The sequence below is a fragment of the Penicillium rubens genome (genome assembly GCF_028828025.1).
Source record: "Penicillium rubens strain IBT 27055 chromosome Unknown utg000002l_segment0_segment0, whole genome shotgun sequence".
Taxonomy (NCBI): domain Eukaryota; kingdom Fungi; phylum Ascomycota; class Eurotiomycetes; order Eurotiales; family Aspergillaceae; genus Penicillium; species Penicillium rubens.
In genome coordinates this window covers 1,918,667-1,935,321 of record NW_026890600.1, presented here as the reverse complement: position 1 = coordinate 1,935,321, position 16,655 = coordinate 1,918,667, and the positions used below count along the sequence as shown (strand labels likewise).

The following is a 16,655-nucleotide window of genomic DNA, read 5'->3' as shown; positions in this document are numbered from 1 at the left end:
CTGACGTTTCGTGTGTTTCTATAATAATAGCATATTCCCTTTATCATGGGGAATGTCTGATGGGATCCGCGGGGAAATTGGAGATATCATACTATTTCTCATCGATCCCCCTAGATTCCGCGCTTTTGACACTCGACTCGATCTGAGACCTGGAATTCCACCCCCTAGGCCATGCCTCGGGTCCCTACACTCCTGACTCTATTACTCCGTCACTACGATTAATTTCATGTCATTTCCAATTTCTTTTCTGTCCCTGCGGGTATACCCTGATTTGGTATCTATATTTGACGAGGTATGAATCGGATATTGATTCCGAACTTCTCCGATCACCATGCCGCTCCAAACTAGAAAGCCAAAAAAGGATGGAAGAAAGAGGACGTACTCGTTGGTGTCCAATAATACAACCGCACAGGCTGGTCCTGTCGCGACTCCTAAAACTGTCGAGAACAGTTCACCTTCACAACAGGCCAATCGGGCAAGACGAGCCCTAAATGCGCCTGCCGTTCCAGAGAACCCACCTCAGAAACCCGCGGAGCCCGCGAAGATGCCTAATGTGTTCGAGTTCCTGGAAGAGAACGAAGAATCTTCTTCAGACTCATCGCTGTCGTCATCGTCATCGTCATCCTCGGAGTCTGAATCCGACGAGGAGCCGGAGCCTCCACGCCCTATACAAACCAACACCAAGATCCAGGCTCCCAAACCACGGGCAAATACTGTGCCGCACGGAGTGTTGGCTCCAGGAGGCAACACACCCCCGAGTAAAGTCACCCAATCACCTGCAGTGGTATCCAAAAGTCCAAAAGAACCACGAAAACCCGCGCCGCCACCCGCACCTTCTACAGACAATCAGTTAGTCACGCGGAAGAGACAACTCACCAGAAAGCCGAGCCCGATCTCGACTGAAGTCATCTCCCCAGGAAAAGGCCAACTAGAATTGTCACGACCACAGACCTACCATGGGCCATCAAGAGACAGCGGTGCTGTCCACAGACCACCGCTCCCACCATCACCGCCTAGAAGTCCAGAAGATAGCATTCACCGCACCACACCGACAAAGATACGAGACTCCAATGCGTCGCAAGAGCTATCCGGATACGGGCTTCTAGCTTCGCACCTCACCAAGTCCGCCTCAGAAGACAGTGGAGGCTTCCCTCCGCTCTACCGCCGCTTCGAGACCGTAAACCACCGCGTTTTGCTCCACCTCCAAGACGAGATCTCCCAAATGGAAGAAGACCTCCATACGCTGGATGAGTATGAGGAAATGCACCGGGTCAACACAGCCGAGCATGAAGGCGTAAAGCCCTTACCGGCTTCACGACGGCGGGACGCCCAGTCCCAGGCTTATTCCTCTTTGCACTACCGCCGCATGGATCTCATGAATGCGTTGATCCACAAGACGGAACAATACAGTAAGACGTCCTTCCACTTTCCGTATTTCAGTCCACAAAGCAGACCCCTGACCAGGAACCCAGACAACGCCCTCAGCGCCTACAGCAAAGTCCTACAAACGCTCCCGCGGGCCTCGGAACAAGAGATCACGGGCTATCGCAGTTGGATGAGAGAAAACAAGCCCGTCGCTGGCGTCGAGACGCGGTTCCTAATCCACGACGCAGATCTAGTCTCCCTCACTCCACGACTGGCTGCTTCTGCCGCCGCAGCACCCGTCTACATCGCCATCATCATCGCATCTGGCGCGCTCCTGCTCCCATTATTGGCGTTCAGCCTTATAGCGGAGTTCTCTGGTCGTCTTGTCGTTGTGACGGTTGTTGGCGGTGCCGCGGCGGCTATTGCGGCGAATTATTCGGCTGGTATTGATACGCTGGTCGACTCGAGGGATGGTTGGCGCTGTGCTACGATGTATGATTGTTTTGATTCTGTTGTGGCTGCATAGACTGACTTTTCTTTTCTAGATATTTTGGGTTTATGACTATGGCCGCTATGTTCATTCCCTAGCTTCGAGGTTACATTTCCTCAACTTGCATTCTGCATGCATCGACTTATGACTTACGAATCTTCTTTATTCTGTCTTTTGTATTCCCTTGGCGATGCGTCCTCTATGTCGCTGTGGTCTTCTTTTTGTCTTTTTGTGAAGTGAAGGGTTGGAAGGGCATTCGTTACTTACTGGGCACGCAAGAAAGAGATGGCGTTCGTTCTTAGGCAATAATTGGATAGTTGGGGCAGATAGACGAGTATCTCGGGTCTGACATGTAACAAACCATGAGGATTGGGCGGGAGATACAGCGGACTGGGAGATACAATAGCAGGATGGGTGTTTTTATGTTGGGAACCCTATTGAGCAATGTACTTGATGACATATGATTCTAGGAATGCTCTGCAAGTTCCTTTCTCTCGATATTTCTCGCCGAATCTACATTGGAAAGCACAAGGTGTGCTACCTGTATGCAGCATACATATTGATTGGATTGCATCGAAAGCGAAAAATCAAGTAACTCTCTAAGCAAGATTTGGCTGTATCGCAATGGCAGCCTGTACACCCAGGCTGACCTGTCTTGAAAAAAACCATCCACGCCAATCGCTTAGTCCATAATACAACACCAAATAAGGAAAAAATCATACAAAGCCAGGGATAAAGAGGTCCATTAACAACACAGTTGGGAAGGGAAAAATTCGGAGACGCGGATCACATCCAGAGCTCATAATCCGAAACGAAAATAGAAGAAAAATGCAAAAGTCAATAAAGCAGAAAGCCGACTGTAGAGGAATGTAATATTGGAGCTTTCTCTTCAGAAACAGACCGCACTTTTGGAATTTGAACGTAACGCCACATGCTCAATTCGCGCAAATATCACGCCCTATGTGGAAAGGGGAGTGCCATTCGGTTTGCTCCCTGGTGTCATGCTGCCTTCTTGAGATGCACGGGCATCCAGCCCTTGAGGTTGAGGGGTGGAAGGACTGTGGCCTGTCTGTCGAGCTGCCAGTTGTGCCTTGTTTCTGTCCATCAGCGCAGCTTGTTCGGCCGCACTACGAGAATATGTGGCACTAGCGGCCGAGTTTGAGTAGCCAGCCTGTGAAGGAGTTTGGCCTGGGTACTGAGCTCGCTGGTTCGAGGTTGCAGTCGCGTAGGGCGTACGCCCTTGTGGCGTGGCGTTGAATGTGCCTGGCTGCCTAGGCTGTGGCGTGTAAGGCTGCGGTGACACTTGGGCATATCCATTGGAAGCAGGGCGCTGGTACTGGGCAGCCTGGCTGTACTGTGGGTTCACTTGCGCATATTGAGGAGTGTTGCCTGGACGTTGGCTGGGTGTGCTCGGTGGACGACCCGCGCCATAAGCATGCGTGTATGTAGTGGGCGCCGAGGGCTGCCGCGCGTGCTGTGGTGTGACCTGGAACCCGGGCTGAGGCGGCGCCCGAGCATTGGAAGCAAAAGCACGTTGGTTGTAGGCACTATGAGAGCCTTGGTAATTACTAGGCCGTGAGGTAGAGGGTGTTGAAGTGCGATTTGCGGCACTGGCTGCTGCGAGCAATGCTGCGGCCCTTTCTTGTGACAAAGTGAAGTCATCCTTTTCCATGGTGCCGTTGTAGTCAGGAGTCTCAACCAGAATCTTTTGGCTGATATTCAACTCAGCGAGCTGATTACCGTCCAATTTAGCGACAGCGTAAGGCGGCAAGTTGCTGATGATTGCAGCAAGGCTTGACTTCAGGGTATCATAGATCAGAGCTTCTGCTTCGGAGGGTGTGTTCACATCGTTCACATCAAGGCCAGGGGTTTCATTCGACTCAGGCACTTGTTGACCAGGCGGCTGGAGATCAGAGGGGGGTTTGAGGCTTCGAATTCGCTGGTAGGAACTAAGAGTGTGGAGCAAGTCGGAAACTTCCTCAAGCATTTGCTTGATCTCTTTCGATTCCGGGTCAACTTCACTACTCGGATGGGTCTCCGTGACGTCTGCAGCAAAGTCTTGGGCGTTGAATGACTCAACCATTTCATCCAGGATGCTCTCGTCAAGTTCGCCAATATTGCCAGGCTGTGCGGTCTGAGCGTCGTTTTGTTCGACGTCTCCTTCCCTTGGTACAGACAGCAAGGTGTTCACACGGTTCGCACCCCGTTGTCCCCACCAAACCATATCCTTCGAAGCGAGTTGCACAATCGCACCAGAGCTGTCGTAAGAAGGAGCAAATGACGAGAAGACACCTTGGAAGGCAGATGAATCAGGGCCAGTCCAAAGGGCAGGATCGCCATGTCGATGAACATTATCCGAATCTGCCTGCTTTTCAACACGGTCCCAGTAGGAAGGTGATGATGTGACTCCACCGTATTGAAGCCATTGGGTCGAAGGGAGAAGTGCCAGACAATAGTTGCTACGCTCTCCCAAAAACGTCCTGACATCGAAAGTGGCGTCGAAGCGGTCCGTCCATGTGGTCGAATTAGCCCGGTGGGATCGCTTGCGCGGAGGTTCCAGCTTTGGTAATGTTTCCCGTGGAGCGAATACCTCACCGAATGTTCGCTTCGGTGGTTGAGCACCATCAAGGTTGTAAGGGATAATTTTGGTGGCTGTGATGCCATTAGGCAGGGCAAGCTCGCGCAGCTCCTCCTGAACTTCAACGAACTTGTCAGGTTCTGATTCGGACTGCAACGGCACCTTCACGGATTTTTGTAGACTTGAGAATAGCTGCTTGGGATTCGCCGGATTCCCAAAGAGTGTTAGGGCAGGCTTATCCTCTCGCTGGCAGACATTGATCGCGTGAAGCTCTGCTGAGTCGTCGGTATCGTCTTCCATTGTCTCTGTTTTGACTTCGGGTTGGTTGACGAAGGATTGCCCAATCAAGCTGTTCATATGTTTTTTAAAGGCTGCGATCCGGTTGACCACCTCATTCAAAGGTGCCCCATCTTCTTTTGCGCCATTGGACTGAGTCTGATTGCGCTCAATTACAGCAGCTGATGCTCTTTCGATGTCGGAAAGAAATTCCTGCAACGTGTTGTATTTGCCGGAGTTGACGCGTGTTTGGACGTTGGAGGTTTCTGTATCGCCAGAAACCTTTGCGCGCTTCGTTCGAGGCTTAGCAGTTGTATTTGGGAAGGGACAAGAGAGGAGTTGAAGTTCGGTGTCGTGCCTGTGGCTTGTCAGCATAAGACTAGGAACCATATACTTCCATCAAAGCTTACTTTAGTAGAAGCTCAACCAGGCTGCGAAGAGTTTCGTGAAGATTTGCTCGATCGCGGGAGGCGGTGGCACTTGAATCAGTGCTCGGTTTATCGTCCTGGGTGGAGCGCTTCCGTTTCCCGGAGGTTGCATTAGTAGCAGGGTCAGGATGAGGTTCGCCATTTGTGGCGGACATGGGGGTTGTGTCTCCAGCTTCGTCGGCGCTCATGGTTGCGAAGTCGCGCCGAGGACAAGGTTGACGGTACTTGCTTTGACGCGGTGCCCTCCGATGCGAATGGATGGGGGGCCCACAAATCAGAGAATTGAAAGTAAAGATTGGGAGGATGCGATTGTGGAAATAGATATTTGCTGGCGATTTAGTGTTGAGGTCGATACTTGGTTCGGAAAGCAATCGGAGGCCAAGGTAACCTCGATGGGTAGGGCGTCACGAATCCTTAGAGAAGATGGGGATCGCGAAGAGCGAGGGGAGGAAGATAAAACCTTCACGCCACCACAATAAAAGAAGTGAATATGAGGTGGAAAGGATTGTCAATAGAGACCAAGATATTAGAACAATAATCAATGCAATAGGCAACCCTCGAACAAATAGGGTCAAGTGTTCTCTTTTTTCTGTTTTGGCTGGAGAGGAACGTTCACTTGCGCTTTTCGGAATGGCGCGCCTTCTGACGATCCATCACGTGACTCCATTTTCTGCCGCGATGGTTGTATTTTTCTGATTCTTGACTTGACTTTCTCTCATCTTCGGAGACAAATACATCTTTGAACCTATTGGATGGGTCTGTGGCGTTCAGGCACTTTTACCCATGACTACGTTCATGGATGTCATCAGTTTTCAAGTATGCCCGAAGCCTTTCGGGAGTATCGCGGCTAAGAGCAGACCTGCTCAATAGACGTTTATACAAGGTGATTTTTATATTCTCCTTGCCATTGGATACTGTGCTAAATAATCCCCTGTATTATAGGCAATACCTCACCGTGACACCAAGTTTCCCATATATTATCCGCGCAATTCCCTAGCTGGCCTGAACCCAGGCAGTTTGCGTTCGTTTCAATCCACTACGTTCCTCAATGTGCCCGAGTCACTTGCAATCGACACTCAAACCTCACAATCCGATGATCACTTCAACAAAAAGCGGTCAAATCCCTTACTCGACAAACAATGCGCAACACTACCCCAAGACGCCGCGAATACCCCAGTAGCAGAGAAAAAGCTTGGAAAGACCCCAAGCATCAGAGTGAAACCGAAGCCCGCCGAATATCTTTCCAAAGCTTTGCGAAACACTGGCCACGCCCTTGGATACGATAGCCAGTCAGCCTGGCTTGAGCGGGCCTACTCCAAATATGCACTCCAAACACGGAACGAGTCGAGGACAGTTGGTCGACCAAAAAAGCCGTCACTGCCGGTTATTCTTGGAGAGTACATACGAGAGGTGGACCCGTTGCTTTCGTCTGCGCCGGATAAGCGTGCGGATAACGGCTTGGATATCGCTCTTCAGAAAGTATTCAGAAGCACAAGTCATGACTACTTATCATCGCGTGGTTACGATTCCGCCGATGTGGCTGCTTGGTCCTGGATCATGAAGAGCCAGAATCCCCACCAGGCAATGGTACGGCTATTCTTGTTCGAAACTGACAGAGCCAAGTCTCGCGCTGCTAGTCCAAGGATCCCACCTTTTATCCCGCTGCATCTTTTGAGACAGCAAAACCTCAATGCTCACACTTTCCGTTTGCTCTTAATCCACTCTTTGCATCTCATGAGCGGACATACCTTCCCTGTCACTGAAACTCTGGCCGGGGTTGCCGAACATGATCTTGAGCTATCCCCCGAGGACTTCCGCCCTCAAATCGATTCGGGCACCTGCATGATTTTGGTGGTTCGTTTAATCCGTCATGCTCGACGCGTGTGGCCACAATCACTTCTCACTATTGCACGTGCATTCGCTCGCTTCCTCTCGGCTCCAAAGGTGAATGACGTCGAGAGGTCAGTTTTGGTGACTAGACGTGATGATCGCGTCAAAACTGACAAGTTTAATCAATGCCTCTGGTTACTCTCTATACCGGCCAACATTGCTCCTTACCGCTCCACATCTATCCAACAGCAAGCGCAATTTGAACTTCTTCGAGCCATGGCCACCCACAAGCCCGTCCTTCCCGTCACAAGACAAGGATATCGAGCAGTCGTTGCAGTCCAGCTCGCCCATAAAAAAACGTTTGAAGAGCGCCAGTCTGCTGAACTAAAAGCCCCATCATGGCCTCCGTGGAAGGAAGAGAAACTGGGAATGGATTCTCAGCGCGGGAATGAAGGGATGTTCAGTCGTGCGATGCAGGTACTCTCACAAATGAAAGATGCTGGCTACTCTCATCGTCTTTGGGAGGATATATCCTCGATTTTGGCGGGTTGGGACACAGATCACAGCCCGACGGTGCAGACAAGGACTTTCATGCGTCGCCCTCAAGCTTTGCCAGACAGACATGGATCCAAGTCCAATCATCACGAAGTATGGGTTGCTCGAATTCGGTCTACAAGGACTGTCCGCGAGGCCTGGGCGTGCTTTCTCTCCTATCAGGACCATGGTCTGCCCCCCAAGGGTGCCGTCTACGCTGCCATGGCTGAAAAGTTAATATACCGACGATACGCCATAGAACGCGACTTTGACCAAATGAGTTATGCTCTGCCAGGCGATGGCCGCGAAGTTCACCCCGAACCGGCTTCTGCCCGTGACATTATCTATGTGCCCACGGAACCACCTACCGTGGATGAGTTACTTGATCAGATGCTCGCACAGGGGCTTCGGCCTTCTGGGAGATTCCTCGGGCTACTTCTTCAATCTGCTACTTCTCTGCGTTCCGGATTGCATTATCTCCAATGCAGTGGCCTGACAAATGCTCAAATCGAGGCGCTCTCCATTGTGCGGGCCAAACATAGCGAATACCACACCTTGGATCTTGAGGCCTTTCATGAATTGCCGGATTTGGTATTCGCATCGTTCGTCAAGTTTCTGTGCGCACATTCAAACATTGCTAGTCAGGATGTCGGCAATCGGAATATACTCACACCCAACCGTTTCCCGGGCTTGGTAGCTGCTGACGGCTCGTCTGGTGCGGAAATTGACCTTGTCGCATATTCCGAGGAGCAACCAGGAAACCAGCATCACCCAAGGGCTTTATGGCACGCAATCCAATTGACCAAACTGCGACGTGCTCCTTACACCCCGACCTGGACTCACATTTTATCTGCCCTGACCCGTGAGCGCCTTACTGGATATTATGGCTCAAGAAGCCGAAGTCTTCAGCGCATACTGGGCTGGCATCAGGCTCTCAGAGCATTGAGCTGGATGCGACAGCGAGATGTCGAACTGGGCGAGGAAGGATTTCGCATTTTATGCGTGGCGTTTACGAAAGCCATTGATGCTGCTATCAGACACCCTGGCACTGCCGAACAAAGCTATATGCTGATTCATAAAGCTCGTATTCGTCGTCTCAAGGCCAAAAACGAAGGCGATGACGATGTTGACACTTTGATGCAGCACGCGCTGCAGGTTTTGAAGCATCAGTTTGATCATCTTGTTCTCCCAGCCTCCAAGACCTCGGAGCATGCGGAGCGAAGTGTCTTTGTAACAGAAATCGCTTCCGGAACACAACTCAATGTCCCCTCGATGCTACAGATACCATCACCTGCCACGCTACATGCCTTTGTTCGGGCTCTGGGATCTGTAGGGGATGACGAAGGGTTGTTGCATCTGCTGCACTGGATGAGTCGGTCAGCCGATCTATTGAAAGAAGCTGCAGACGAACATGCAAACGGAGACAAAATGATGCGTCGAACCCTTGTGGCGATCAGGGTGTTTTTGGAAAGACGACAGCAACGGATTGACGCGCGGGTACCATCGGACCTGGTCGAGGAGGCATACGACCTTATCAGCCGGACAGGCTGGGACTGGCCGAGTGACGCGGAGGTTATAGAATACTGCCAGTGACTATGTATATAATATTGTAGTTTTAGAGGATTTCTTTCCAATGTACATGATACCCCATATATCCCATTCATTTTGTAGCTTTCGGTAATCGTCGGCCTCGAGAGCTTTCCCCACATCCGAGCTCCGAGAACAACTTCCACCCGAGAACTTTTCAGCGTAGTGATCTATCTTTCTTTATTTAATATTACGGTCGAGCGCAGTCCCACCGATCTTTTGAATCGCCTGCACAATGGCAACCATCATGTCACAGCGCCTTGTCCGCCTCTCCGCACCCCTCGCTCACCTTCGGGCGACCACAGTGCCTACCCGGGTTTTCGTCTCTCGCTACAGCACCAGCACAGAAGAAGACATCATCAAGACCCAGCAGATTCCCGCCCCAGGTTCAGGGCATGTGCGCGTGCTGCAGCTGAACCGCCCCAAAGCCCGCAACGCGATTTCAACCCACTTACTCGACACGCTCTCGAAGCATGTGGACGCCATCGCCGCGGAAGGAGGCAACGGGCCAACCCGGGCATTGGTTATAGCGAGTAACGCGGACGCAGCATTTTGCGCGGGCGCAGACCTGAAAGAACGCGCCAACATGAGCCAGGCCGAGTGAGAAACAACCCTGTGCCCTGGTGCCCGACGCCCGGTGCTCCGGGCTTGAAGCCCGAACCCACGCAAATACATGCAGCTAACCCCTCAACGCGACTATGCAGAACCGAAGACTTCCTCCTCAAACTCCGCACCACTTTCAAAAACCTCGCCTCCCTCGAAATCCCCACTATCTCCGCCATCTCGTCCCTGGCGCTCGGCGGCGGCCTCGAGCTCGCGCTGTGCACGCACCTGCGCGTCTTCGCATCCTCCAGCGCCGTCGGTCTCCCTGAAACACGTCTCGCCATTATCCCTGGCGCCGGCGGCACATACCGACTGCCTTCGGTCATTGGCGTGAACCGCGCCCGGGACATGATCCTCACCGGCCGTCGGGTGACCGGACCCGAGGCTTACTTCATTGGGCTCTGTGATCGGCTTGTGGAGGTGCTGCCTGAGGAGGAGGCACAGGATGGCGTTGCGCGCGAGCGTGTTCTCCGGGAGAGCATCAAGCTCGCCCTGGATATCTGTGAAGGTGGGCCTATCGCTATCAAGATGGCGATGCAGGCTGTTGGTGCCCATGCCCTGGGTGAGCGGGCGGAAAATACGGCCTATGAGTCAGTGATCGAGACTGATGATCGGTATGAGGCGCTGCGCGCCTTTGTTGAGAAGCGGAAGCCGGCGTTCCGTGGGAGGTAATGTTATATGATTCGGGATTGAGTATGGAGTGACAGATGAAATATGTAGGAAAAGTGATCCTCCTAGGTAGACTATATTATTAAATGGTATGTCCTATAATGCTATGGACTTTTATGTATAGATTCTTTCTTAGTCAAAATGAAGTGAAATTGATCTAAATAGATCCCGAGACATCATGTGGACATAGTTCTGGTCATGAGGGCAATAGACGTAATAACCGCAGAGAAAAGGTCCACTAGTAAGTAGAGTTATCTCATAAGACAATCGAGTGACTATAAACAGTAAATAGTGTTGATTTGATCTATAGGATCCAGTCCTATACTTCCAGGATTGGATTTGATATCTGTTTCCATGGTTGTAGTCTGTACTTCTGCCTGATCTATATGTTGTACGTCTTGTTCTACATAGTTCTTACCCTACCTAGGTAGGTAGGTATGTACATTGTCATCAATATATGTAGGCTACAATATAGATGTAAATCGTGTAACTGAGGTTCGAAATAGAAACAGGGAAACCTACAGGGTCTTGGGGCCAAAACTAAGGTGTTTCATTTTCCCATGGTTTGATCTACTGCATGACTCACTGCCCATATAGGAATATTGCAAGGCAACATACCTTGATCAAGGCATACTCAGCAATGATGCAATAATACACGTACATGTCTGCATGCATGTCTATGAATAACGGCAACTCGAGGTCTGAGTGGCACGGTACCTGGCAGGTTACCCGATCTGACAGGGCTGTGCAAGGAACCCCGGGTTAAACTACCAATGGGCAAAACCCGAGACATGAAAATAAAAGGTAGAAGAGAATAATATGCGGGCCGTCACCCGGGATTCACAACCGATGCAGAAACCCCATGGATCGACTGAAATAGTCCGGGTGACCTGGGTCAGGGGGGACTGCCCCCGGTTACCAGTCACCTGCATCACATTTATAAAACCCAAAGGCCGGACTGGTTTTTAACTTCCTCTTTTACTCAACTGTCATATATTATGGCAATAGCATCCTGACTCTGCTGTTGTCCCATCCATTGCTATGTCCAAGCCCCGTATCGCCGATCCAAAGGCCATCAAGGCCTTTGGCTTGACGCAGATCTATACCCCGCGCGATGAGCCTACGATCGATATTGTTTTTGTTCACGGTTTGAACGGCCACCCTCATGATTCTTGGACGAGTAAAACCACCGGTTGCTTCTGGCCGACGGACCTTCTCCCGGACGTGCTTGCCTCACTGTGTCCCCGCATCCTCACTTATGGCTACAATGCGAATGTAACTGCTTTCACGGATGGAGCTTCGCGTGATTCGGTCGTCAGCCATGCTGAGACTCTTGCATCCAGTCTCGCTGCTAATCGAAATGTAGGTCGACATCTCAACTTTTGCTTTTGCTTGCTTTTCTCCCTTGACATCTTCTTGCTCTGGGATGGGGCTTCAAAAACTGACCTCGTTTTCTCATATAGCTGCGCGACTGCTCCAACCGTCCGATCATCTTCATCTGCCACTCGTTGGGGGGTCTGATCGTGAAGCGCGCCCTGATATACTCCCGTAGTCTCTCAAACGAGAAGACCGAGCATCTACGCTCAGTCTATGTTTCCACTTTTGGCATCCTCTTCCTCGGCACACCTCACAATGGATCCGACATTGCAAAATGGGGTTTGTTGTTGCACAACATTTGCAATGCTGTGCTCCCTAAGAGATTTATGGAGGCGTCTCCGCAGCTTGTCAAAGCTCTGCGGACCAACAACGAAACACTGCAGCACATCAACAGTCTCTTCGTTGATATAATGGGTCGGTTCCACATCTACTTCTTCCATGAGACGCGGTCCACCGACATGCATGGTACCCGCGAAGTGATCGTGGACGAGCACTCAGCCGCGCCGTACATGGAAGGTGTTGAGCGGGCGGGTATCGAGGCCGACCATAGCCACATGTGCAAGTTTGATGATGACAATGCGGCGGGATATGAGGTTGTGGCGGAGGCGATCCTTCGGTACTCACGCCAGGCTCCTGCGGTGATTACGGAGCGCTGGGCGGAAGAGAAGAAAGCCCGCACCCAGGAGAAGAAGGCTAAGGCTAGAGAAATCTATGACGGTGAGTCTTTTGCAAAATTTGTATCTCCTTGATGTGTCTTCCTTTTGATGCTGACTATTGCAGCAAGAGTAGATGATTCCGCAAATCGGAGCATGCCTGATTTGAACAGACCCGGTACGGCTTCACACCTTCTCCCTGCACCGGAAGCGTCTGTCACGTTGAGGGACTATGAGATTGAGGAGCCTCCTATTCGATGAAGCTTTTCAGCAAGCCACGTTTGATTTTTTTGTCTTTGCTTTATCCTTACTTTTACTTCGAGCTCAGTTTGCCCACGTTTATCATATTATGATGCTTGTCTATGACTTGACCATTCGCTACCGAGTCAAAGCGCCAAATACATTTGCAAATACACTCTATTCTTTTAGATACAGTCCACAGTGTGCTCCCCATCTTTGTACTTAGTTTATTTGTCTTGTCCTCAGGGTGGCTCCCATCTCATGTCCTGAAACTAGCTGACCTGCAATCGTCTGAATATGAAAACCACCACTTTTTAGAGTCATGCTGGCTGACTCTCTTATAGGCCAAACCATATTATCTCTACCGCGCGCCCCTGCGACGGAAGGCCGAAATTCCCCTGTATCTGATCTGGGAAACAGTGGATTTCTCCAACTCTCCCACTATTCCACCAAGGACTCGGCTTTATTCGTGGCACCTCCAGGGTTTCATCCCAATGCTACGTTTTTCGGAATGGAGAAAGAACTTGAAGTGTTGCACAATCGGTTGTTCAAGGCCAAGGCGCGTCCGGAAAAGACAATGGCCGTACTGATCTCCGGCGTGCCAGGCTCCGGCAAGACACATCTAGCGCGCCAGTACGTTTTTACTCAGCGTGACTGCTACCCAGGCGGCGTATTTTGGATTGACGCCAAGTCCCGTGAATCAACGTACAAGTGCTTTTGGGAGATTGCTCAAGCAGCTACACTGATCGAACAGAAGGTGACCGTGAACCCTGAGTATCATGAGACTGAAAAGTACGTGAATGCAGTTCGGCTATGGCTTCAGACACGTAAGGATTGGCTCCTTGTCTTCGATGGTGTTACCTTCGACCGTGACGACGACATCAATAAGTTCAGGGAGGTTTTACCATGGAGCAAACAGTGCAGCATTATATACACCTCGGTCGACACGACACTTCGCAAAAAGCAGCGACTGTACGAGCCGTATTGTCTGATGATCTCGCGCCTGCAAGTGGAAGATGCTTGCAAGCTCCTATTCAAGGACCTTGGCATTACGCGAGCGACGCCTGAGCAAATCTCCAAGGCTACCCAGATAGTTGAGCACTACGAATGTCTGCCTTTGGCAATCCATGCAATTGGGCACCGTCTCAACGCAACGGGTAAACCGATTGAAAAGTATCATGTCAAATCTCAAGTGACGGACAAGAAGCTTGCCGAACCATTTTTGAGCATCATGAACGACTTGTTTCGGTTGCAGCAAAAGCAGGCGCTGCACTTGATTAATCTTCTTTCGTTTCTTGGCCACCAGGTACCAGTGGGCCTTCTGAACCTCGGCCGAGCGGCTATGACCGCTGAGAATTTGGAGATTCAGACGAGCGCCCAGGCCGGAGAGGACCCTGATCTTGATACCACACTTGGAACTCTCATTCACTATGGGTTGATTGAACGGATTTCAGATGCTGACCTTTTCCAGCAGAGGTCGTCTGTGCATCGTTTTGGGGGCGATCGTATGAGCCCGGATGCGAAGACTGTTCCTGAACTCTCAGACTCCCTGACAGAGAGCAGCCAGGAAGGGTTCTTCTCCAACTACCGTCATGAATCGGTGGTTGATGTAGTCAAGATCCACAGTGTGGTGCAGGGGTTCTGTCGTGATGAGCTCCGAATCAAGGATGAAGAGAATAAAGGGATCATGAACAAGAATGACCCTGGTTTCTTTGATACTTGGTTGATTGTTGCCACCCGGTTCCTGATCACGTCTTACGAAGCCGCTATGGGACGGATGGCTCACTACGAAGAATGTGGCCTTGTCCGGGACTACCGAGAGTACGAAACTCACGCTTCACGGCTGCTCGAGCTTTTTCCAAAGAAGGCATCAATTAACCTCCATCCATTAATCGTTCGTGAGACGCGAGAGAATTTGCGGCGGTTGACGAAGATTATAAGCAAAGAAATAGAGAACATGTCTCCAAGCTCCTCGCAGCAATCTATACGGAATCAAAAGTCGGTTTTCGACAGGTCAAGCAGCTCGTCATCATCCTTCCGCGGTTCATCAGCAGACGAAGGTCCATCACGCCAGTCTACTTTCAACTGGAGTGATCTCGGGTCACCTCGAGCGGAGTCCCCCGAGGAAATGGGCATGCCACCTCCCCAGTTCAGACTTGAGCTTTTCCCACCGCATATATTCAGAGAGGCTGGATATGAATCTGAAGACGGCTATGAAACGGATGGGGAAATTAAGGGGGAATTTCGAATCTCTCCAGCCATGTCGCAAATAAGCCAAGCCACGGAAAAACCGAACAAGACACCTCCCTCATCGAGTCCCCCGCCAATAACTGGACTATCGGAGTGGCAAGTGGTCAATCGACATTCGAAGCCAAGGTCAAATAAAGAGAATCAAACAACCAAGCGGAATAAAGGCTCTCGTCGCTTTAGGGATACCAGGTTTGACACCCCACTGGTCAAACTGTCCTCCATCCAAGGAAAAGGGTCATCAAGTCGGACAACTGCTGCTGAAACAGGGGGCTCTTTGGTGCCAGCTTCGGAGGCTGAGAAAGCACTCGCCGCAGTGCGTCGGTCTAGCAATCCTCAGGCGTCCGCTGAAGCCCCGCAGCCTGCGAACACCTCTCCACCAGCAAACAAAGAGAACATGCCGACGTATGCGAATGTGGCCACCCGACGAATGTTAGAGGTAGAAACCATGGCAAAACGTACACCACCTGTTCCCACTTTGCAGGCTTTTGATCCAGCTAGCGGGTTGCATCTGAGTGGTGGCTTACAGATGAAACCGTCCGCTGAGTCTCTCGATAGTCAAGCGGGCTACGCCTTTACTTCCCCGCTATACCATGACGTATCAGATGAATTGATGACGGAGCCTCTCACTCAGTCAACCTACAGCGAGCCTGACTACAATACGATCAATCGCCACCACGGAACATATTTACATACTGCGCCTGGATCCCGGGCTCCTTCTCGGCGTGGTTCAGTACCACATCTGGAGGTTCCACGAAGTCTATCTGAAAGCGTGCCATCCCTCCTTCCTTATCCACCACCGCTCCCATACGATGAGAACATCCCCGTCGCCCTTTCAACCCTCAGAAGATCCTCTCAATTTGCACCGAGCTCAATAACTGCCTCAGGCACTCCTAGACCTTCTTCCATTGCTCATCCATCCGCAATCATGCCGAGTGCATTGCCATCATCTAATGCCAAGATACAGGTGGGCTCAGCCCCAGAGCGCTCCATTCCCGAGCCGATGTCGCGCGACTCTTCCGGGTACTCCCATCAATCGTGGGCCACAGAACCCGTGCGGTATCCCCCGCGGTTCTCACCCGTTCCAAGTTTCCAACAAGGTGCCGAGATGATCCCGAGTCCACCAGCAAGCATGCAACATCAACATCAACAACAAGTTGCCGGGGCCGCTGGCTGGACGACCGAATTGCCCCTGGTGGGCAGTGCTCTCCAGCCAGATCCTACCTACCCCAGTCCACCGGCCTCGTCACATGGCCAGCTTGGCTCCATGGATGGGCGACTAAAGTATCCCGACCCCGGCTGGAACGCAGAGATGGAGCCAGTGCCCTTTTTACACTTTGGCGGACACCGTGTTGACGTGCGGGATGCACGACTCAGACTCAATGAATCGGCTCGTCTGGTGACACCGAGGCCCCAGCCGTATCAGTTATATCACCCCAATTTGTCGGGTCCTTTGATTCAGCATGATGGTCAAGTGTATGCGCCTGCGCCGCGACTGGAGGTGTATGGGACTCGTCCGAGGAGTGGGAGCTCCCCTGTGCACCCTAATGCTGGCTTGGGTGTGCGGTTTTCATGATGGGAATGTATTTTACTGTTGGTGTTTGGGGGTGATTTGCATTAAGTTTCCATTCTTATTGGTCTTGTTTCTTTCGCATTTGCATGCAAGGTTGTTTATCCCGGTGCGTTCATTGTCTTTATACTTACTCATCTTGCATCTGCTTTGGTTTTGCATGAAGGGTTTCTTTCATTTTTAGGCTTGGGTGATACCCAAAAGCATG

The 16,655-nt window shown here is 51.2% G+C and overlaps 5 protein-coding genes across 5 annotated transcripts; 4 read left to right on the top strand and 1 right to left on the bottom strand.

Moving 5' to 3' along the window:
* Positions 1-331: 331 nt before the first annotated feature.
* N7525_003201 (uncharacterized protein) lies at positions 332-1,891 on the top strand (the record flags this gene model as incomplete). The annotated part of the gene is made up of 1 exon (XM_061212635.1): positions 332-1,891. The coding sequence occupies one exon, from the start codon at positions 332-334 to the stop codon at positions 1,889-1,891; it is 1,560 nt and encodes a 519-aa protein (XP_061069656.1).
* A 922-nt stretch (positions 1,892-2,813) lies between these two features.
* N7525_003200 (uncharacterized protein) lies at positions 2,814-5,325 on the bottom strand (the record flags this gene model as incomplete). The annotated part of the gene is made up of 2 exons (XM_002559356.1): positions 2,814-5,067; positions 5,120-5,325. 2 exons carry the CDS (start codon positions 5,323-5,325, stop codon positions 2,814-2,816), a joined length of 2,460 nt encoding a protein of 819 aa, XP_002559402.1.
* A 607-nt stretch (positions 5,326-5,932) lies between these two features.
* N7525_003199 (uncharacterized protein) lies at positions 5,933-9,094 on the top strand (the record flags this gene model as incomplete). The annotated part of the gene is made up of 2 exons (XM_002559357.2): positions 5,933-5,953; positions 6,080-9,094. The coding sequence occupies 2 exons, from the start codon at positions 5,933-5,935 to the stop codon at positions 9,092-9,094; spliced, it is 3,036 nt and encodes a 1,011-aa protein (XP_002559403.2).
* A 229-nt stretch (positions 9,095-9,323) lies between these two features.
* Positions 9,324-10,363, top strand: N7525_003198 (putative mitochondrial methylglutaconyl-CoA hydratase (Auh); the record flags this gene model as incomplete). The annotated part of the gene is made up of 2 exons (XM_002559358.2): positions 9,324-9,688; positions 9,793-10,363. The coding sequence occupies 2 exons, from the start codon at positions 9,324-9,326 to the stop codon at positions 10,361-10,363; spliced, it is 936 nt and encodes a 311-aa protein (XP_002559404.2).
* A 1,038-nt stretch (positions 10,364-11,401) lies between these two features.
* N7525_003197 (uncharacterized protein) lies at positions 11,402-16,453 on the top strand (the record flags this gene model as incomplete). Its single annotated transcript, XM_002559359.2, has 4 exons — positions 11,402-11,722; positions 11,824-12,454; positions 12,518-12,568; positions 12,975-16,453. The coding sequence occupies 4 exons, from the start codon at positions 11,402-11,404 to the stop codon at positions 16,451-16,453; spliced, it is 4,482 nt and encodes a 1,493-aa protein (XP_002559405.2).
* Positions 16,454-16,655: the final 202 nt, after the last annotated feature.